Below are 23,541 nucleotides of genomic sequence, written 5' to 3'. Positions count from 1 at the left end.
ACACAGACAAACCAGTTTAACAACAGTTTGTAGTACAGTGACAATGTACATCAGTGATTACTTTGAGGAAGGAAGAAGCATTGTTTAAGTATTGAGACTGGGCCCTGGGTCTTACCTTGAGTAGGTCCTGAGACATGAGAGGCAGAATGATGTTGACCCCAAACAGAACTACGTCTGCAGCCGACACCGACCGACCTGCCGCTCCTGAACCCTGCTCCCGGAAAACTTCATCTGTTCCACCATCAACACACACACAAACCAAAGGATTCTGTAAGTTGACTATAGCTCAACCTTCAACAACATAGTACCCACCAAGCTCATCAAGCTCAGGGCCTGAAATCCACCCTATACAACTGGGTCCTGGACTTCCTGACGGGCCACCCCCAGGTGGTGAAAGTAGGAAACACCTCCAATTAACTTATCCTCAACACGGGCCCGACAAGGGTGCGTGCTCAGCCCCCTTCTGTACTCCCTGTTCACTCTTGACTGCGTGGCCACACACGCCTCCAACTCAAATCATCAAGTTTGCAGACGACACAACAGTAGTACGCCTGATTACCAACAATGACGAGACAGCCTACAGGGAGGCAGAGTGGTGCCAGGAAAACCACCTCTCCCTCAATGTCAAAACAAAGGAGCTGATCGTGGACTTCAGGAAAAAGCAGCGTGAGCGCATCCCTATAAACATCGACGGGACCGCAGTGGAGAAGGTGGAAAGCTTCAAGTTCCTCGGTGTACACGTCACTGACAATCTGAAATGATCCACCCACACAGACAATGTGGTGAAGAAGGCTCAACAGTACCTACAGCTTAGCCCCTAAGACCCTCAGAAACTTTTCCAGATGCACAATTGAGAGCATCCTGTTGGGCTGTATCACCGCCTGGTATTTGCAACTGCAGGGCTCTCTAGAGGGTGGTGCGGTCTGCCCAACGCATCACCGGAGGCACACTGCCTGCCCTCCAGGACACCTACAGCACCCGATGTCACAGGAAGGCCAAAAAGATCATCAAGGACAACAACCACCTGAGACACGGCCTGTTCACCCTGCTATCATCCAGAAGGCGAGGTCAGTACAGGTGCATCAAAGCAGGGACTGAAAAACAGCTATCTATCAAGGCCATCAGACTGTTAAATAGAAATCACTAGCCGGCTACCACCTGGTTGGTTACTCAGCCCTGCACCTTAGAGGCTGCTGCTCTATGTACATATAATCACTGGCCACTTTAATAATGGAACACTAGTCACTTTAATGTTTACATACTGCTTTACTCATCTCATATGTATATACTGAATTTAGTCAATGCCACTCCAACATTGCTTGTCCTAATTTATATATTTCTTAATTCCATTATTTTACTTTTATATGTGTGTATTGTTAGATATTACTGCACTGCCTAAGAGCTAGGAACACAGGTATTTCGCTACACCCGCAATAACATCTGCTAAATATGTGTATGTGATCAATAACATTTGCTAAGTATTGATAACTAACTATGAACTTAAAGTATCATACATAAATGCAGACTGATGTCATTGGGGATGGTGGAGATGTACACACACCCACCGTCCACACCTGTGTCTGAGAAGTCAATGAACTCCTTAGAGAGCAGGTTGGTGAGCAGCTCCATGATGAGCAGCAGGTCCTGGTACTGGTCCTCCTCAGCAGCCACATCAGCCCTCTTCCTGCCCAGGTTGTTCTTAGAGTAGACCTGCAGCAGTGTCAGGCACACCTCGTACAGCTTCATAGACTTAGACTGGGGGTCAGAGAGGGAGAAGAGGTGGCTGTTAACTCTTTCCAGTGGAAGCCCCATATTCGATTACATTGCTCTACACATAATACAAGTATAGGGATTTGTAATTCTAAGTGTGTAGTTATTATTAAAGCGATTAAGTGTTTTTGCTATCTTCACCTCTCCAAGGTAGCAGATCTGTTTGTGGGCGACCTCCACGAACACTTCAATGATGAGGTTGATCGTCTCGGGCGTGTTGCGGTACACCTCCATCAGGCCGATGCAACTGGACAGGAAGTCCATGAGGAAGCTGAAGAGAGACGCCACGTTGTCGATCTGCGTTGCCTCGGCGATGCCACATAGAGCCTCCAGGGTGGCAACGATCTCCCGCTTCACACTCTCCTCCTGACAGATCTGAGGAAAGTTCTCCTGGTTGATCAGGTTGAGGAAGCGCTGCTGGAGGGGGTGCAACACCTGGAGAAGGAGAAAGGGAGGGAGGAAGGAAGGGGGAGAGAGGTGATCAATCAACAACATTTGTCACAAAGTGCTTTACAGTAACCTGGACCCAACCCCCAAAGAAGGAGAGCAGGGAAGAAGAGACAAAGATCAGCTGCATGCTATTTTCATTCCCACCTCTTCTTGAATGGGCTACTGTACTGTACACACTGGTCACAGCAGCTGAAGGCAGGACAGCTGCCGTCTCACTCATACATCTCTACTAATGGCTTTGGAGTCGTCTTGCATTACTATAGAATGGCCTTCAAGATCATTATGAGGATCATTATCTAACCATATACTCTAGGGAGGTCTAATGGTTTTGGCTAAATCATTTGGCTTCGCCGTTTGTTACTACTGAAGTCTATAGGGAGAGTGGTTAAATAGAATCACCATAGTAGGGAAAAGACATTTGATCTCACAACTTGTTACCAACTAAAGTCTATGGGAAAGAGAGCCTATATAGAGAAAATCTGAAGGGAAATTACACTTGAGAGCTTTAAGTTATAGCTCCATTTCTCTGGGTCCTTGGAAAGGCGTGTGTGCGCAAGATAGTTCCATTCAGGGATTCAGAGTGGGGGGGTTCCATGTAGGGGTGTGACGTTTAAACGAATTTGGGATCGGTAACGCTTAGAAGAAAAAAATGATTTGCAGATAGTCGTTAACAGTTGTAAAAATGGAAGAGAGTGAGACAGGGAAGCGGCAGCTGCGAAGTTCTGTATGGCAGAACTTTGAGAAGTTAAATGAGAAGGTGATGAAATGCAAACTTTGCGAGGCAGAATTGAGCTACAGTGGCAGTACAGGTGCAATGCTGAAAGAGGCACTGTGAGAGCCAAACCATTTCTATCAGCAGTGAGATTATGGGCGGAGTGAGAAAATCACAGCGCTGATTACAGAAATGACTGCAATTGATAATCAGCCATTGTTAAATGGTAGAGGATGTCGGTCTTCAATACCCTAATGCAGGGATCATCAACTAGATTGAGCCGAGGACCAATTTTTTTCTTGAGCGGATGGTCAGGGGGCCAGAACATACAGTTGAAGTCGGAATTTCACATACACTTAGGTTGGAGTCATTAAAACTCGTTTTCTAACCACTCCACAAATTTCTTGTTAACAAACTACAGTTTTTGCAAGTCAGTTAGGACATCTACTTTGTGCATGACACAAGTCATTTTTCCAACAATTGTTTACAGACAGATTATTTCACTTATACACAATTCCAATGGGTCAAAAGTTTACATACACTAAGTTGACTGCCTTTAAACAGCTTGGAAGATTCCAGAAAATTATGTCATGGCTTTAGAAGCTTCTGATAGGCTAATTGACATCATTTGAGTCAATTGGAGGTGTACCTGTGGATGTATTTCAAGGCCTACCTTCAAACTCCGTGCCTCTTTGCTTGACATCATGGGAAAATCAAAAGAAATCAGTCAAAACCACAGAAATAAAATTGTAGACCCCCACAAGTCTGGTTCATCCTTGGGAGCAATTTCGAAACGCCTGAAGGTACCACGTTCATCTGTACAAACAATAGTACGCAAGTATAAACACCATGGGACCATGCAGCCGTCAGGAAGGAGACGCGTTCTGTCTCCTAGAGATAAATGTACTTTTGTGCAAAAAGTGCAAATCAATCCCAGAACAACAGCAAAGGACCTTGTGAAGATGCTGGAGGAAACAGGTACAAAAGTATCTATATCCACAGTAAAACAAGTCCTATATCGACATAACCTGAAAGGCCGCTCAGCAAAGAAGAAGCCACTGCTCCAAAACCGCCATAAACAAGCCAGACTACGGTTTGCAACTGCACAAGGGGACAAAGATCGTACTTCTTGGAGAAATGTCCTCTGGTCTGATGAAACAAAAATAGAACTATTTGGTCAAAATGACCATCGTTATGTTTGGAGGAGAAAGGGGAGGCTTGCAAGCCGAAGAACACCATCCCAACAGTGAAGCACTGGGATGGCAGCATCATGTTTTGGGGGTGCTTTGCTGCAGGAGGGACTGGTGCACTTCACAAAATAGATAGCATCATGAGGTAGGAAAATTATGTGGATATATTGAAGCAACATCTCAAGACCTCAGTCAGGAAGTTAAAGCTTGGTCGCAAATGGGTCTTCCAAATGGACAATGACCCCAAGCATACTTCCAAAGCTGTGGCAAAATGGCTTAAGGGCAACAAAGTCAAGGTATTGAAGTGCCCATCACAAAGCTCTGACCTCAATCCTATAGAACATTTTTGGGCAGAACTGAAAAGGCGTATGCGAGCAAGGAGGCCTACAAACCTGACTCAGTTACACCAGCTCTGTCAGGAGGAATGGGACAAAATTCACCCAACTTATTGTGGGAAGCTTGTGGAAGGCTAGCCAAAACGTTTGACCCAAGTTAAACAATTTGAAGGCAATGCTACCAAATACTAATAGTGTGTATGTAAACTACTGACCCACTGGGAATGTGATGAAATGAATAAAAGCTGAAATAAATCACTACTATTATTCTGACATTTCACATTCTTAAAATAAAAGTGGTGATCCTAACTGACCTAAGACAGAAATGTTTACTAGGATTAAATGTCAGGAATTGTGAAAAACTGAGTTTAAATGTATTTGGCTAAGGTGTATGTAAATTTCCAACTTCAACAACTCAATTACAAATTGACCGCAAGAAGCCCAAACAGAGATGAATTTCAAACCTTGCTTACATTTGTATACAATCACATATGTCTTGTGTGGGAATACTTTGGAACAAAATTCCAAAATTTAAAAAAAATCACTTGGAGCTGATTTGCTGGTGTTTTTAGTCTACATAAAAAAAGAAAACATTTGGGAACTCAAAACAAGGGGGGCCAAATGAAATTGTTAAGTTCATGTTTTAAGTATCCCTATATTTCTGTTATTACGGGGCTATCACTCAGTCAAGAGTGTGCCTGCGCAGGGAGTCTGGTTGTCGATGGACCTAGCCTTGAGTGTAATGGCTGCCTTTGAGTGTGTTCATACGGTATAGTAAACTTTGTTTAACTGGAACCTTGTCGTTGTGTCATTTTGAGTTAACATTGGTAGCAGAGGATGGCTAATAACCACAATGTGCCACCTCGCTTCGACGAGAAGAGGTCGTACGAAAGTTGGAAAAATGAATTTGCAATCTGGACACAGGTTACTAATCTGGACGTGAAAAAGCAAGCATTTGCGGTGGTATTATCGCTCGAGGGAAGAGTGAGAGATACAGCACTGGAAATATCCGTTGCGGATTTGAACAAGGATGACGGTATGGGAACTTTGATCACAGCACTAGATTCTGTATTTCTTAAAGAAGAGGAAGACCGTGCCTACGAGGCATATTCAAACTTTGACAGTGTTACGAGAGATATTTCGGTTGCAATGACGGACTACATAATTGATTTCCAACAGAGGTACAATAGGATGCGCAAGCACGACATGGTTCTTCCGGATGCAGTGTTAGCTTTCAAGTTGCTAGATACTGCCTGACTAGATGGTAGGGAGAAACAGTTGGCTTTGACTGCTTGTACTGTGCAGACTTTTGCATCAATGAAGTCGGCACTAAAAATTATTTTTTGGTGAAAAGACGTCTGTAACAGATGGAATGCAAGTGAGTGACACAGCATATTACACTGAGCAGCAGAGAAAAGGCGCCAACAAGTCACGTTCTCAAGACAACCAGAAGAGGGCGCCATTTCCCGGCACAAATCCACTGGACAAATATGGAAGGAGATCAAAATGTGCTATTTGTCAAAGCACTTACCATTGGGTTAAAGACTGTCCTCATAAAAATGAACAAGTTAAACTAACAGAGGAAAATGTAAACACAGAGATAGAGCAGTGTAACAATACACTGTTTTCAAATGAATCTGCTTCTGATACTGAGATTTTTATAGTTGAATCCTTAGGATCTGCGGTGATTGATACTGCATGTACACGGACAGTGTGTGGTGCAAAATGGCTTGATAGCTATGTCAGTGAACTAAATATGAAAGAAGTACAAAATATGATTGACACACCAAGCAACAGAGCTTTCAAATTTGGAGATGGGAGAATTGTCCATTCTACCAAGAGAGTTAAGATACCAGCAAAAATTGGTCAGACTAAGTGTCACATTGAAACAGAGGTGGTCCCTACAGATATCCCCTTACTATTAAGCAAAGCTTCCCTCAAGAAGGCAGGGGCTGTACTAGACATAAAAAATGACAAGGCAGTGATGTTTAAACAACCAGTGACTCTTGAACTTACTACCTCAGGCCACTATTGTGTAAACATTTTAGACAAAGACATCACACAGAGTCCATGCAAAAATGAGATTCTGACAGTCACAGAGAACATGAAAACTAAAGAAAAACACAAAGTATTGTTAAAGCTTTACAAACAGTTTAGACATGCTACAGTTGACAGACTTCAGAAGTTACTCAGCAGTTTAGGGAATAATGATGATAAGTCAGACTGTTTGGCCCTGTCCGGGGGTATCATTGGATGGGGCCACAGTGTCTCTTGACCCCTCCTGTCTCAGCCTCCAGTATTTATGCTGCATTAGTTTATGTGTCGGGGGGCTAGGGTCAGTTTGTTATATCTGGAGTACTTCTGTCTTATCCGGTGTGAATTTAAGTATGCTCTCTCTAATTCTCTCCTTCACTCTTTCTTTCTCTCGGAGGACCTGAGCCCTAGGACCATGCCTCAGGACGACCTGACATGATGACTCCTTGCTGTCCCCAGTCCACCTGGCCATGCTGCTGCTCCAGTTTCAACTGTTCTGCCTGCGGCTATGGAACCCTGACCTGTTCACCGGATGTGCTACCTGTCCCAGACCTGCTGTTTTCAACTCTCTAGAGACCGCAGGAGCGGTAGAGATACTCTTAATGATCGGCTATGAAAAGCCAACTGACATTTACTCCTGAGGTGCTGCACCCTCGACAACTACTGTGATTATTATTATTTGACCATGCTGGTCATTTATGAACATTTGAACATCTTGGCCATGTTCTGTTATAATCTCCACCCGGCACAGCCAGAAGAGGACTGGCCACCCCTCATAGCCTGGTTCCTCTCTAGGTTTCTTCCTAGGTTTTGGCCTTTCTAGGGAGTTTTTCCTAGCCACCGTGCTTCTACACCTGCATTGCTTGCTGTTTGGGATTTAGGCTGGGTTTCTGTACAGCACTTTGAGATATCAGCTGATGTACGAAGGGCTATATAAATAAATTAGATTTGATAAGTACGAAACTGGAAACAAAGTAAACTACAAACGAGTTGACTGTCAAGAGTGGAAAGGACCGGGAGTAGTCATTGGTCAAGATGGTGTGGTGATATTTGTGAGGCAAGGAGGCATCATTGTCAGGGTGCATCACTCAAGATTGTGGAAAGTAAATGATCAACAAGATAGAGGGGCTGTTGCTGAGAATCAGTCTCCTAATGAAAATGACAAAAAGGACACAGTAACAGACACAAACCTACCAGATGTCGCATCCAATGATATGGACACCGAAACTGACACAGGAAATGAACCATGCCACAGGTAATACTGTTGAGCGTTCAAATGAGGAAAACATTCAACAACAGCCACATGTGTTAAGAGAACATGGTTGTTCCAATCTGAATACTGGACAAACTGTTAAATACATGAACAGAGAAAGGGGTATTTCACATACAGCAACCGTCATTGAACGAGCAGGAAAAGCAAAACACAAGAACTGGTACAACTTGCAGTACTCTGAACCAGCTACACTTTCTGGTACAACAGGGTCAGCTGACCTGTCACTTGTAGATAATATCAGAATTGAACCAATGGAAAATCGAGAAAAACAGAATGACATTCAAAATTATGATGTACTTGAAACAAAGGACGTGTCATTTGACTCAGCTAAGCTAGATGAGCTCAGTAATTGAAGGAAAAATGGAGTGTTTGAGGAAGTCAAAGATATTGGCCAAAAATGTGTCTCAACAAGGTGTGTACCCTTAAAGAATCCTTAACTGGAATAGTGCCTAAAGCACGTCTAGTAGCTAGAGGTTTTGAGGAGCTGGCTGCTAAAGAACGCCCAAAAGACTCACCGACAAGCGCCTCAGAGTCACTCAGATTGCTGATGTCAGTGATCTGCCAGAAAAAATGGAAACTTAATTCCATAGACATCAAATCTGCATTTTTGCAGGGAACAGAGCTGTCAAGGGACATTCACATCCGACCTCCGCCTGAAGCTAAAAGCGAAAAAACACTGTGGAAACTAAAAAAGTGTGTGTATGGACTGGCAGATGCATCACTCTACTGGTACAACAAAGTCAAGGCAACAATGCTGAATACAAAAATGTCACAAGTGGATCCTGCAGTCTTCTATTGGCTTGATCAAGACTGCAATGTGACTGGAGTACTTGCCTGTCATGTTGATGACTTTATCTGGGGTGGCTCACAAAACTTTGCTTCAACTGTGATTCCACACCTCAAAGCTGTTTTCTAGGTTGGCCGTGAGGAGCATGATCATTTTTGTTATGTTGACATAGAGTTTATTACAGTTGATGGAAAAATACTGATGCAACAGGAGAGCTATATCAAGAATCTTCAACCCATCCACATGGATTCTTCAAGAGCCGTACAAAGGAATTCCCCTCTATGTGGAATTGAAGCTGGTCAATTGAGGTCAAAGATAGGACAAATTTTATGGGCTGCGAGACAGAGTAGACCTGGTTTGATGGTTGCAACTTGGCATCTAACACAAAACACGCCACTGTACAAACCATTCATGAGGCAAACAAAGTTGTTCGTAAACTGAAATCACTACAAGTGATTTTAAAGTTTCAGCATGTTGGATAAGATGACTCTTTGAAACTAGTTGTCTTCAGTGATGCTTCGCTAGGGAACCTTACAGATGGAGGCACAAAAGGTGGACATCTAATCGTGTTAATGGGTGAAGGAGGAAGATTCTCACCTATCTGTTGGCAGTCAAAAAGGATCAGAAGGGTCGTCCGAAGCACACTTGCTGGAGAAACCCTTGCTCTTGCGGATGGAATTGACAATGCTATCTTTCTTGCAACTCTGTTCTCAGAGCTTAACACTGGTGGGACAAAACGGCACTTTCCACCTGTAGTTTGTGTCACTGACAACTACTCATTAGTTGATGCTGGGAAGTCAACCAAGTCTGTCACAGAGAAAATACTTCAAGATTAACAGCATCTAGGAACTTATTCAAGCACAGAGAATCCAGCGGATTCTGTGGTCGACCACAAAGGAACAGCTTGCTGACTGTCTGACTAAAAAGGAGCATCCGGTCTTGTGCTCCTACAGGCTCTCAGTAATGGAAAGCGGCAGCTTGAGTAATACAAATAAAAACTGTCACACAACCCATTTGTAATGGGATCTTGAATAATACTTGGATATTTAATTATGTTGTTGATGTTTTATTTGTCTTTAAAGAAAAGGGGGAGATTGTTAAGTTCATGTTTTAAGTATCCCTATATTTCTGTTATTACGGGGCTATCACTAAGTCAAGAGTGCGCCTGCGCAGGGAGTCTGGTTGTCGATGGACCTAGCCTTGAGTGTAATGGCTGCCTTTGAGTGTGTTCATACGGTATAGTAAACTTTGTTAAATTGGAACCTTGTCGTTGTGTCATTTCGAGTTAACAGAAATCACCCGCGGGCCAAATTCGTCCCGCGGGCCACCAGTTGGGGAAACTTGCCCTAATGGCATATCTAGAACCAGAATACAAGATGCCATGTTGAAAAACTGACGGCCCAGATGAAGAAATATTACAATTATTGCTCTGCAAGTACAAAGCGTAAGCTCTCAAACACAATACATGGCGTTAACAGATTGTTGGACGTCTGAACACACTGTCATACATTACTGCAACAAGTCATCACATTGATGAGATGTGGGACATGAAGTACATACTGACAACATGGAGGCACACAACAGTACCTAAAACATCATTAATTAATACCATCGTTGCTGAGTGGGTGGGGGACAGCAGTAAGGTGAGCACTGTTTGGTAGGGTTTCCAAGAGTTACCACGGACACAAAATCCAAATGGGCAGATTGTAAAAATTCATGAAAACAATTTGTATTTTTGGTCTTAATTTAAATGTAAGGTTAGGCTTAAGGTTATCAGTATGGTTAGGTTTAAAATCACATTTTAATAAGATACATTTTAGAAATAGGCAGGCTTTGTGTTCTTTGGGGTTCTATAGGATTCCCTACCTCGGTCCAGTATTGCTGCTTGGTGTCTGAGTCCATGTGTGCGAAGCCCCCCAGAACCAGGGCCTTCATCAGGGTCCTTTGTACTGAGCTGGAGAGCAGGTCCAGGGGAGGGCTGCGGCTGGCAAACTGCTTTGCTAAGTTCCACCAGTTCTCACACTGCACCACTATGTTGGCCCTGAGAGAGGAGGGATGGAGAAAGGTTTGTTGGCATGTGATAATCATTGGTGAGATACATTTTCTCATCTACTATCACTCCACCACAAGGGGTAATTGTTTCAAGCACCAACGTTTAGGCTCATTTGCTAACTAGATGTTTGTGTGTGCATTGTTCAAGTTGGGATACATAAGTCAGTGTCGGACCTCTCCCTCTTCTCCACCAGACAGACCAGTAGCTCCACCGTGTCGTTAGCCAGTTCAGGTTCAGAGCTCCACACAGACAGGTTGTTGATCACTTTCTCCAGCAGGTATCCCACAATCCACTGGGCCCCCTCCGTGTCGGCCCCAAACGCAGTGCTCAGGGGTATACTGACCTGAAGGAGGGATGAAAAGAGTGAGAAAGATAGGTGTGAAATGGTTTGAGGCATAGGTGAAAATCACTGCAACACTTGAACAGATCACATCATAAATAGCCATGGCAGCTGATGTCAGTCAACTGCCTGCACGGTCCAGTCCAGTGGTATACTGCACTGCTCCACACCATGCCAAGACCCACAGCGAACCCGGTTTTACAAGACACACTTCCAGAGAGTACACTGGTGTTAAGGTGAAATTACACTGGTGGTGTAAACATGACAGAACTCTACAAGGAGGGCTTTACAGGGATACTTTAAGAACACTCAAGAGAGCTCTCAGAGCTTAGCTACTGTAGACAGTGATGGAGGACAATCCCTGGCATTTTCACCTCAAGTGTCCAGTGGCCGCCTCCTCATCAGTGAATGTCACAAAGACTATTTATGAAGTCATCCGTCAAGCCATCTGTCAAATCCATGCCAAGTCCATTACCATGCCAGTGTTATTGTTTTATTTAAACTTTTTTTAACTAGGCAAGTCAGTAAAGAACAAATTCTTATTTACAATGACAGCCTAGGAACAATGGGTTAACTGCCTTGTTCAGGGTCAGAATGACAGATTTTTACCTTGTCAGCTTTGGGATTCGATCGAGCAACCTTCCGGTTACTGGCCCAACGCTCTAACCACTAGGCTACCTGCCGCACCATGTTATAGGGCCTTCACCCTCAGAGGGTTGGAGTGAGAAGTGTTATTATGGACGACCACATTAAGACAAATCAGACGGTGGTGTCTGGTGTTGTGAACGTTTCAAAAAAATTGTGATCTTTAACGTTAAGGAAAAAAATCCCGAACTGTTTTTTGTTTCTGGCCATTTTGAGCCTGTAATCAAACCCACAAATGCTGATGCTCCAGATACTCAACTAGTCTAAAGGCGGCCAGTTTTATTGCTTCTTTAATCAGAACAGTTTTCAACTGTGCTAACATAATTGCAAAAGGGTTTTCTAATGATCAATTAGCCTTTTAAAATGATAAACTTTGATTAGCTAACACAACGTGGCATTGGAACACAGGAGTGGTGGTTGCTGATAAATGACCTCTGTACGCCAATGTAGATATTCCATCAAAAATCTGCCGTTTCCAGCTACAATAGTCATTTTCAACATCTACACTGTGTTTCTGATCAATTTGATGTTATTTTAATGGACGAAAAATTTGCTTTTCTTTCAAAAACAAGGACATTTCTAAGTGACCCCAAACTTTTTAACGGTAGAGTATATTTTTTTTTATTACCAAATGTAAAATTACAAAACTACCACTAACAGGTACCGATCATCATCATAAAGTGAAAATTAAAATGTTACAAATACCTAATGAAACAATCCTGTAATGTTAGGAGGAAAAAGCTACTTTTTAAAAATGTTATTTTTAATTTAACCTTTATTTAACTATGCAAGTCACTTAGGAACAAATTCTTATTTACAATGACTGCCTACTACACCGGCCAAACCCGGACAACGCTGGGCCAATTGCGTGCCGCCCTATGGGACTCCCAATCACGGCCGGTTGTGATACTGCTTGGATTCGAACCAGGGTGTCTGTAGTGATTCCTCTAGCACTGAGAATTTACCACAAGTTGTAGAAACTGCTCAAGGATGATCAATGGAAACAGGATGCACTGGAGCTCAAATTCGAGTCTCATAGCAAAGGGTCTGAATACTTATGTAAATAAGATATGTTTTTTTACTTTTTCTAAATTTGCAAACATTTCTAAACCTATTTTCACTGTCATTATGGATTATTGTTTGTAGATTGAGGGGGAAAAAACAATTTAATCCATTTTAGAATAAGGCTGTAACGTAACAAAATGTGGATAAAGTCAACGGGTCTGAATACTTTCCGAATGACCTGTATTTATTATCTCATCTGATTACATAGTATCTCTGTCTTGACTGCCTCAAATTGAGATGAGCTAGCTAATGTCATGGAACTGTGTGAATTTGTCTTATTGTTTTAACGGAAAACCGTTTAAGAAATGGCAGCTTAAATGTTACGATTTTTTTCTCCATTTGTCACATCCCTAGTCTGGTGGTAGTTGTACCTGTCCATAGAGTTTCTCGTCCACCAGTAGGTAAGTCTTAGCCCAGCGTTTGAGGAACCAGACAATGTCCTTCCCCATCTGAGGGCTGAGCAGCTCTGTCAGACTGGCCCTAGTGGCCCTGGACTCTACCTCTGATGTCCTCAACACCGCTGACAACAACCTGAGAGAGGGGACAGGGAGAGTGAAGGAATGATAGAGGTTAAAGAGAAAGAAATGGCAAAAGAGAGAGAGAGAAGGAAAAAGGAGAGTGTGATAGCAAGGGAAGTGAGAGGAGGAAAAAGAGGTGGATAAATTGTAATAAGAAGCCAAGGCCAGGATGAGCAAGAGGAGGGAAGGGGAAGAACAAAAGAGGTAGGGATTTAGTCTGTTCATTTCAGTAACTCCGACAACAAATGACCACGTTGACCCACACACACGTGACAAAGTCCAGAGAGATAGAGGGCTTAGTGCAGCTTAGTGTTCTGTATGTAAGAGATGGGCCTCAGTACGTGCCCACGCAGCATGACAGTGCACTGTTTCACATTGTTTGCAAAAACAAAAGCCCATTGACATTAACAGAGCCGGGGTCGCACACTGTTATTAGGAAATCCGATGCCCGGCCTCTTGCCTTTCCATTCCTCTGTCCCTGTGCCCCCTCAAAGAACAATCCAGAGCCCACTATCACGACCCCCACCACCTCAAATTCCCTATATGATTGCCCATATACCCCCGACCCCAAAAGCACGCGTGCAGACACGCACACACTACCACAGCCCCCTACTAGACTTAGCAGCCCCTTGCCCTGCCTTAAATGAATGTTGGGGAGTGGTGGTCTGGGGCTGGTGCTGCTTTAAGGCTGGCTAGGCCGCTACGCCATCATGTGTGTGTCCAAGATCCTGTGTGTGTGTGTGTGTGTGTGTGTGTGAGCGGCTAGCATGGCTGGGTCTGTGCCAGGGCATTCCCCCTCTGTGGCACTGGCACCACACCCCCAGGGGGCCACACCCAAATGCGTGCACACACACGGGTGGCTCATTAGCCCTGTACGTAATATTTCCCCTACCATTGTACTGTACTGGTGGTGCGAGGAACCAATACCTAGATCTGTTGCCGCCTAAAAAACCTTCTGTTTGCTTCAATGGACAGTTTCTGTGCCAGATGGCCTGTGTAGTGCTATGTGGACCTTTGTGCCTCGCCTGGAAAATACTATAAGGGAAAGGCTGCTGCCATGCCACGGGACAGTAGGTTTTTACAAGGCACAATCCGGACAGACAGCGCAATGTTGTGAACGTGACAGAGCACTACAACCAGGGCTTAGTTAACAAGTACACCGCTTAGAGCTCAGCTTCTGTAGACAGTGGGGGGAGCTGTTCATTAGATCCCTGACTGAGACAATGAGGGGAGACTGTCCAAGCTGTTGATTAGATCACTGACTGAGACAGTGATGGGAGACTGTCCAAGCTGTTCATTAGATCACTGACAGACAGTGATGGGAGACTGTCCAAGCTGTTCATTAGATCCCTGACTGAGACAGTGATGGGAGACTGTCCAAGCTGTTCATTAGATCCCTGACTGAGACAGTGAGGGGAGACTGTCCAAGCTGTTCATTAGATCACTGACTGAGACAGTGCGTTTTAGACCCATTAATTGATGGATTTATAGCGGAGATGAGCAACTCTGGTCCACTGACGGGGGCCTGGGTGTCTGTTGGTTTTAGTCATTCCTTTCAAACCAGCTATCCAATTTAGATCTGGGAATTTGATACGAAACTAGGTGTTTGCAATGAAGTAGTCCCTCCCTTACCTGATGACGGAGTCTGTCCTGTTGCATCCTGGGATAGAGGAGGCCTTCTCTCCAGGGGAGCCCAGTATCTGCAAGGTGGTGTTGATGTCTACCTCAGTAGAGTGGTTGATAGAATACTCCATCACCTCAGCTGGGATCAGAGGAGTCTCACCCTGAGGGTCATCTGCCAGGAGGTAGCCTGGAACACACGCACAAACCATTTGCATTCACAATTACAACTAGGACTAGCACTAGCCAGAAACAATCCATTATAGAGGCACTTACAGAAGACATTTTTTTCAAACAGAGCAAACATCATGCTCACTGCAGTGGAGCGGTCCACTAATAAATGACTAACAATGCCATTCTTTATCAGTTGCTAGGATACCCTAGAAAACTCTGAGCACACTAAGAGAACCAACTAGGGGTGCAAATTGAGTTACGCGCTGAAGGGGAATTCTGCAGCCAATGGGAATGCTAAAATGCACTATACAGTAAAACAGTTGCACAACTGGTGGCCTGGCCCTCCACGAACCAACATTTCTGCCATGCACCAATACACCAGCGCAGCCTGCCTCCCAGCCTAAATGTAGTCCCTAAAAACAACTAAGGAGATCGAAGGACATAGTCTATGCCTCCCAGAGTGCAGTTAGGTTTAATTTTATGCTAATGGTCAATAAAATGGACTGAATGCTAAACAGATTTGTTACAAAATAAATCCATGCATAAAACAACAAGGGACCATATATAAATACACACACACACAGTCAGCTTTCACTATGTGGACGACACACAGCTGTACATTTGGATGAAACATGGTGAAGCCCCAAAATTCCCTATCCTGGAAGCCTGTGTTTCAGACATAAGGATGGGAGAGGGAGGTAGCCTAGTGGTTAGAGCGTTGGGCCAGTAACCAAAAGGTTGCTCGATCGAATCCCCGAGCTGACAAGGTCAAAAATCTGTCGTTCTGCCCATGAACAAGACAGTGCACACTGTTCCTAGGCTGTCATTGTAAATTGTAAATCATTGTAAATAATAATTTGTTCTTAACTGACTTGCCTGGTTTACAATATTATTATATATATTTTTTTTTAAATAAAGTGGATGGCGGCAATTTTTCTCTCGTTTAAACTTGGACAAAACAGAAGTTAGTTCTAGGCCCCCAAAAAGAAAGAAATCTGCTTTTGGAGCTGACAAAAATGCAGAACTAAAAACAGATAAAGCCCTTGGTTCACTCCAGACCTGACTGCCCTCAACCAGCACAAAAACATCCTGCGGCGAACTGCACTAGCATCGAATAGTCCCCGCGATATGCAACTTTTCAGGGAAGTCAGGAACCAATACACGCAGTCAGTCAGGAAAGCAAAGGCTAGCTTTTTCAAACAGAAATTTGCATCCTGTAGCACTAATTCCCAAAGGTTTTGGGACACTAAAGTCCATGGAGAATAAGAGCACCTCCTCCCAGCTGCCCACTGCATTGAGGCTAGGTAACACTGTCACCACCGATAAATCCACGATAATTGAGAATTTCAATAAGCCCTTCTCTACAGCTGGCCATGCTTTCCTCCTGGCTACCCCAAACCCGACCAACAGCTCCGCACCCCCCGCAGCTACTTGCCCAAGCCTCCCCAGCTTCTCCTTCACCCAAATCCAGATAGCAGATGTTCTGAAATAGCTGCAAAACCTGGACCCGTACAAATCAGCTAGGCTGGACAATCTGGACCCTCTCTTTCTAAAATTATCTACCGTCATTGTTGAAACCCTATTACCAGTCTGTTCAACCTCTCTTTCGTATCGTCCGAGATCACTAAAGATTGGAAAGCTGCTGTGGTCATCCCCCTCTTCAAAGGGGGTGACACTCTAGACCCAAACTGTTACAGACCTATATCCATCCTGCCTTGCCTTTCTAAAGTTTTCGAAAGCCAAGATAATAAACAGATCACTGACCATTTTGAAATCCACCATACCTTCTCCATTGTGCAATCCGGTTTCCGAGCTGGTCACGGGTGCACCTCAACCACGCTCAAGGTACTAAACGATATCATAACCGCCATCTATAAAAGACAATACTGTGTGCAGCTGTCTTCATCGACCTGGCCAAGGCTTTCGACTCTGTCAATCACCGTATTCTTATCGGCAGACTCAACAACCTTGGTTTCTCAAATGGCGGCCTCGCCTGGTTCACCAACTACTTCTCAGGCAGAGTTCAGTGTGTCAAATCGGAGGGCCTGTTGTCCGGACCGCTGGCAGTCTCTATGGGGGTACCACAGGGTTCAATTCTTGGGCCGACTCTTTTCTCTGTATATATCAACGATGTCGCTCTTGCTGCGAGTGATTCCCTGATCCACCTCTACGCAGACGACACCATTCTGTATACATCTGGCCCTTCTTTGGACACTGCGTTAACCTCCAAACGAGCTTCAATGCCATACAACACTCCTTCCGTGGCCTCCAACTGCTCTTAAACACTAGTAAAACGAAATGCATGCTTTTCAACCGTTCGCTGCCCGCACCCGCCTGCCCGACTAGCATCACTACTCTGGACGGTTCTGACTTAGAATATGTGGACAACTACAAATACTTAGGTGTCTGGCTAGACTGTAAACTCTCCTTTCAGACTCATATTAAACATCTCCAATCCAAAATTAAATCAAGAATCGACTTCCTAATTTCACAACAAAGCCTCCTTCACTCACGCCGCCAAACATACCCTTGTAAAACTGACTATCCTACCGATCCTCGACTTCAGCGATGTCATTTACAAAATAGCCTCCAACACTCTACTCAGAAAACTGGATGCAGTCTATCACAGTGACATCAGTTTTGTCTCCAAAGCCCCATATACCACCCACCACTGCGACCTGTATGCTCTCATCGGCTAGCCCTCGCTACATATTCGTCGCCAGACCCACTGGCTCCAGGTCATCTATAAGTCTTTGCTAGGTAAAGCTCCGCCTTATCTCAGCTCACTGATCACGATAACACCCACCCGTAGCACGCGCTCCAGCAGGTATATCTCACTGGTCATCCCCAAAGCCAACACCTCCTTTGGCCGCCTTTCCTTCCAGTTCTCTGCTGCCAATGACTGGAACGAATTGCAAAAATTGCTGAAGCTGGAGACTTATATCTCCCTCACTAACTTTAAACATCAGCTATCTGAGCAACTAACGGATCGCTGCAGCTGTACATAGCCCATCTGTAAATAGCACATCCAATCTACCTACTGTATCCCCATAGTTTTATTTACATTTCTGCTCTTTTGCACACCAGTATTTCTACTTGCACATCATCATCTGCACATCTATCACTCCAGTGTTAATTTGCTAAATTGTAATTACTTCGCTACTATGGCTTATTTATTGCCTTACCTCCTCACGCCATTTGCACAAGCTGTAAATAGACGTTCTTTTTTTCTATTATGTTATTGACCGTACGCTTGTTTATTCCATGTGTAACTGTGTTGTTGTTTGTCGCATTGCTTTGCTTTAAGCTTGGTCAGGTCGCAGTGTGAAATAAATAAGGTGAAATAAAAAAATAATAATCTTGATGGTGTCGTCTCAAATAAAACTGAAGGACCTCGGCGTTACTCAGGACCCTGATCTCTCTTTTGACGAACATATCAAGAATATTGCAAAAAATCTGAAACGTTTTGTCCCAAAATTATGCAGAAAAGCTAATCCATGCTTTTGTCACTTCTAGATTAGACCAGTGCAATGCTCCTAACTAATCTCCGATTTGGTCCTGCCGTACGTGCCTACGCGTTCTCTACGGTCACAAGACGCAGGCCTCCTTATTGTCCTTTTCTAAGCAAGCAGCTGGAGGCAGGGCTTTCTCCTATAGAGGTCCATTTTTATGGAATGGTCTGCCTATCCATGTGAGAGACGCAGACTCTGTCTAAACCTTTAAGTCTTTACTGATGAGCATTCAATAGGTCCTATGATTGAGTGTAGTCGAGCCCTGGGGTGTGAAGGTGAACGGCAAGGCACCCTTGCTGTCTCTTCCTTGCTGGCTCCCCTCGGATCTCTGCCTCTGACCCTATTACGGGGGCTGACTCACTAGTGCTCTTCCATACTGTCCCTAGGAGTGGTGCGTTACTTTAGTCACACATTGGATCTTCCCGTTCGGTTTTGTGCCCCCTCGGGCTTGTGTGGTGGAGATCTTCGTGGGCTATACTCAGCATTGTCTCAGGGTAGTAAGTTGGTGGTCTGTTGATATCCGTCTAGTGGTGTGGGGACTGTGCTTTGGCAAAGTGGGTGGGGTTATGTCCTGCCTGGTTGGCCCTGTCCGGGGGTATCGTGGGACGGGGCCACAGTGTCCTGACCCCATCCGTCTCAGCCTCCAGTATCTATGCTGCAATATCTCTCTCTCACCCAGAGGACCAGGGCCCTATGACCATGCCTCAGGACTACCTAGCCTGATGACTCCTTGCTGTCCCTAGTCCACCTGGCCGTGCTGCTGCTCCAGTTTCAACTGTTCTGCCTGCGGCTATGGAACCCTGACCTGTTCACCGGACGTGCTACCTTATCTTGGACCTGCTATTTTCAACACACTCTCTTTCTAACGCACCTGCTGTCTCTAACTCTGAATGCTCAGCTATGAAAAGCTAACTGACATTTATTCCTGAGGTGCTGACCTGTTTCACCCCCTCTACAACCACTGTGATTTTATTTGACCCTGCTGGTCATCTATGGACGTTTGAAAATCTTGAAGAACAATCTGGCCTTAACGCATGTACTCTTATAATCTCCACCCTGCACAGCCAGAAGAGGACTGGCCACCCCTCAGAGCCTGGTTCCACTCTAGGTTCCTGCCTTTCTAGGGAGTTTTTCCTAGACTCCATGCATCTACATGCTTGGTGTTTGGGGTTTTAGGCGGGGGTTTTGTACTGTGACATCTGCTGATGTAAAAAAGGCTTTATAAATACATTTGATTGATTGATAGTGCCTTATGTTGGGAATCGTGCCTTATAATTAAACAAATAAAATATTTTCTGAGTGGACTTTTCTGAGTAAATATGATCACAGTGATCCACTGACCTGAGACCAGTATGAGCCAGTGGATGTCTTCGTAGAGGTCATCCAGGACCTTGCGGTCCACTGATCCGGGGTTAGAGGAGTTCATGAGGTGCTGCTGGGTCCTCTGGAGCTGGCCGTGGAGCCGCGTCACCCGCTCCTCCAACAAACTGACCAACCACCCACACACACAGGTCAGAATCATGTTTACAGAGCTAGGGGATAGTCTAATAGCAAGAGGTGTGTCTGGAGTTTTTCAACTAATTTGTGGAGTGGTTGAAAAACGAGTTTTAATGACTCCAACCTAAGTGTATGTAAACTTCCGACTTCAACTGTACATATACATACATATAGAGTGTTGAAGTCGGAAGTTTACATACACTTAGTTTGGAGTCATTAAAACTCGTTTTTCAACCACTCCACAAATGTCTTGTTAACAAACTATAGTTTTGGCAAGTCGGTAAGGACATCTATTTTATGCATAACAAGTAATTTTTCCAACAATTGTATGCAGACAGATTATTTCACTGTATCACAATTCCAGTGGGTCAGAAGTTCACATACACTAAGTTGACTGTGCCTTTAAACTAGAGGTCGGCCGATTATGATTTTTCAACGCTGATACCGATTATTGGAGGACCAAAAAAAGCCCATACCGATTATTCGGCCGATTTTTATTTATTTGTAATAATGACAATTACAACAATACTGAATGAACACTTATTTTAACTTAATATAATACATCAATCAAATCAATTTAGCCTCAAATAAATAATGAAACAGGTTAAATTTGTTTTAAATAATGCAAAAACAGTGTTGGAGAAGAAAGTAAAAGTGCAATATGTGCCATGTAACAAAGCTAACGTTTAAGTTCCTTGCTCAGAACATGAGAACATATGAACGCTGGTGGTTCCTTTTAACATTAGTCTTCAATATTCCCAGCTAAGAAGTTTTAGGTTGTAGTTATTATAGGACTATTTCTCTCTATACCATTTGTATTTCATATACCTTTGGCTATTGGATGTTCTTATAGGCACTTTAGTATTGCCAGTGTAACAGTATAGCTTCCGTCCCTCTCCTCGCCCCTAACTGGGCTCGAACCAGGAACACATCGACAACAACCACCCTCGAAGCATCATTACCCATCGCTCCACAAAAGCTGCGGTCCTTGCAGAGCAAGGGGAACAACTACTTCAAGGTCGCAGAGCGAGTGACGTCACCGATTGAAACGCTATTAGTGCGCACCCCGCTAACTAGCTAGCCATTTCACATCGGTTACACCAGCCTAATCTCGGGAGTTGATAGGCTTGAAGTCATAAACAGCTCAATGCTTGAAGCACAGTGAAGAGCTGCTGTCAAACGCACGAAAGTGCTGTTTGAATGAATGCTTACGAGCCTGCTGCTGCCTACCACCGCTCAGTCAGACTGCTCTATCAAATCATAGACTTAATTATAACATAACACACAGAAATACAAGCCGTAGGTCATTAATATGGTTAAATCCGTAAACTATCCTTTCGAAAACAAAATGTTTATTCTTTCAGTGAAATACGGAACCGTTACGTATTTTATTTAACGGGTGGCATTCCATAAATCTAAATATTCCAGTTACATTACACAATCTTCAATGTATTGTCATAATTACGTACAATTCTGGCAAATTAGTTCGCAACGAGCCAGCCGGCCCAAACTGTTGCATATACCCTGACTCTGCGTGCAATGAACGCAAGAGAAGTGACACAATTTCCCTAGTTTAATATTGCCTGCTAACCTGGATTTCTTTTAGCTAAGTATGCAGGTTTAAAAAAATATATACTTCTGTGTATTGATTTTAAGAAAGGCATGGATGTTTATGGTTAGGTACATTCGTGCAACGATTGTGCTTTTTCGCAAATGCGCTTTTGTTAAATCATCCCCCGTTTGGCAAAGTTGACTGTCTCTGTTAGGAACAAATAGTCTTCACACAGTTTGCAACGAGCCAGGCGGCCCAAACTGTTGCATATACCAATATTAACTAAATATGCAGGTTTAAAAATATATACTTGTGTATTGATTTTAAGAAAGGCATGGATGTTTATGGTTAGGTACACATTGGTGCGCTTGTTAAATCACCCGTTTGGCGAAGTAGGCTATGATTCAATGATAAATTAACAGGCACCACATCGATTATATGCAACGCAGGTCAAGCTAGATAAACTAGTAATATCGTCAACCATGTGTAGTTAACTAGTGATTATGTTAAGATTGATTGTTTTTTAAAATAAAATACGTTTAATGCTAGCTAGCACCTTACCTTGGCTCCTTGCTGCACTCGCATAACAGGTAGTCAGCCTACCACGCAGTCTCCTCGTGAAGTGAAATGTAATCGGCCATGATCGGTGTCCAAAAATGCCGATTATCGATTGTTATGAAAACTTGAAATCGGCCCTAATTAAATCGGCCATTCTGATTAATCGGTTGACCTCTAGTGTCAACAGTACAGGCTGGTGGTGTAATTGTTTACAGACAGATTATTTCACTTATACACAATTCCAGTGGGTCAGAAGTTTACATACACTAAGTTGACTTTGCCTTTAAACAGCTTGGAAAATTCCAGAAAATTATGTCATGGCTTTAGAAGCTTCTGATAGGCTATTTGACATCATTTGAGTAAATTGGAGGTATTCATGTGGATGTATTTCAAGGCCTACCTTCAAACTCAGTGCCTCTTTGCTTAACATCAAGGGAAAATCAAAAGAAATCAGCCAAGACCTCAGAAAAAAAATTGTAGACCTCCACAAGTCTGGTTCATCCTTGGCAGCAATTTCCAAACGCCTGAAGGTACCACGTTCATCTGTACAAACAATAGTACGAAATTATAAACACCATGTGACCACACAGCCGTCATACCGCTCAGGAAGGAGATGCGTTCTGTCTCCTAGAGATGAAAGTACTTTGGTGTGAAAAGTGCAAATCAATCTCAGAACAACAGCAAAGGACCTTGTGAAGATGCTGGAGGAAATGGGTATAAAAGTATCTATATACACAGTAAAACGAGTCCTATAACGACATAACCTGAAAGGCCGCTCAGCAAGGAAGAAGCCTCTGCTTCAAAACCGCCATAGAAAAGCCAGACTACGGTTTGCAACTGCACATTGGGACAAAGACGGTACTTATTTGAGAAATGTCCTCTGGTCTGATGAAACAAAAATAGAACTGTTTGGCCATAATGACCATTGTTATGTTTGGAGGAAAAAGGGGGAGGAAAGAACACCATCCCAACCGTGAAGCACGGGGGTGGCAGCATCATGTTGTGGGGGTGCTTTGCTGCAGGAGGGACTGGTGCACTTCACAAAATAGATGGCATCATGAGGGCGGGAAATTATGTGGATATATTGAAGCAACATCTCAAGACATCAGTCAGGAAGTTAAAGCTTGGTCGCAAATGGGTCTTCCGAAATGGACAATGACCCCAAGCTTACTTCCGATGTTGTTGCATAATGGCCTAAGGACAACAAAGTCAAGTTATTTGAGTGCCCATCACAAAGCCCTGACCTCAATCCTTTAGAACATTTGTGGGCAGAACTGAAAAAGCGTGTGCGAGCAAGGAGGTCTACAAACCTGACTCAGTTACACCAGCTCTGTCAGGAGGAATGGGCCAAAATTCACCCAACTTATTGTGGGAAGCTTGTGGAAGGCTAGCCGAAACGTTTGACCCAAGTTAAACCATTTAAAAGCAATGCTACCAAATACTAATTGAGTGCATG

General features: G+C 43.8%; 1 protein-coding gene across 1 annotated transcript in view; it reads right to left on the bottom strand.

Annotated features, from left to right (window-relative positions):
- Window positions 1-23,541, bottom strand: part of LOC129816880 (exportin-4-like) — a 52,150-nt gene that overhangs the window by 1,978 nt on the left and 26,631 nt on the right. Inside the window, exons 12-19 of the mRNA XM_055871845.1 lie at window positions 19,820-19,965; window positions 14,805-14,982; window positions 13,026-13,185; window positions 10,778-10,947; window positions 10,418-10,592; window positions 1,912-2,205; window positions 1,566-1,755; window positions 116-231 (exon numbers count right to left, since the gene is read on the bottom strand). Coding sequence (XP_055727820.1) covers window positions 116-231; window positions 1,566-1,755; window positions 1,912-2,205; window positions 10,418-10,592; window positions 10,778-10,947; window positions 13,026-13,185; window positions 14,805-14,982; window positions 19,820-19,965 — 1,429 coding nt within the window. The remainder of the gene's footprint in view (window positions 1-115; window positions 232-1,565; window positions 1,756-1,911; window positions 2,206-10,417; window positions 10,593-10,777; window positions 10,948-13,025; window positions 13,186-14,804; window positions 14,983-19,819; window positions 19,966-23,541) is intronic.

Source organism: Salvelinus fontinalis, chromosome 19 (genome assembly GCF_029448725.1).
Source record: "Salvelinus fontinalis isolate EN_2023a chromosome 19, ASM2944872v1, whole genome shotgun sequence".
Classification (NCBI taxonomy): domain Eukaryota; kingdom Metazoa; phylum Chordata; class Actinopteri; order Salmoniformes; family Salmonidae; genus Salvelinus; species Salvelinus fontinalis.
Note: the sequence above shows the minus strand (reverse complement) of the source record. Positions and strands in the feature narration are given on the sequence as shown.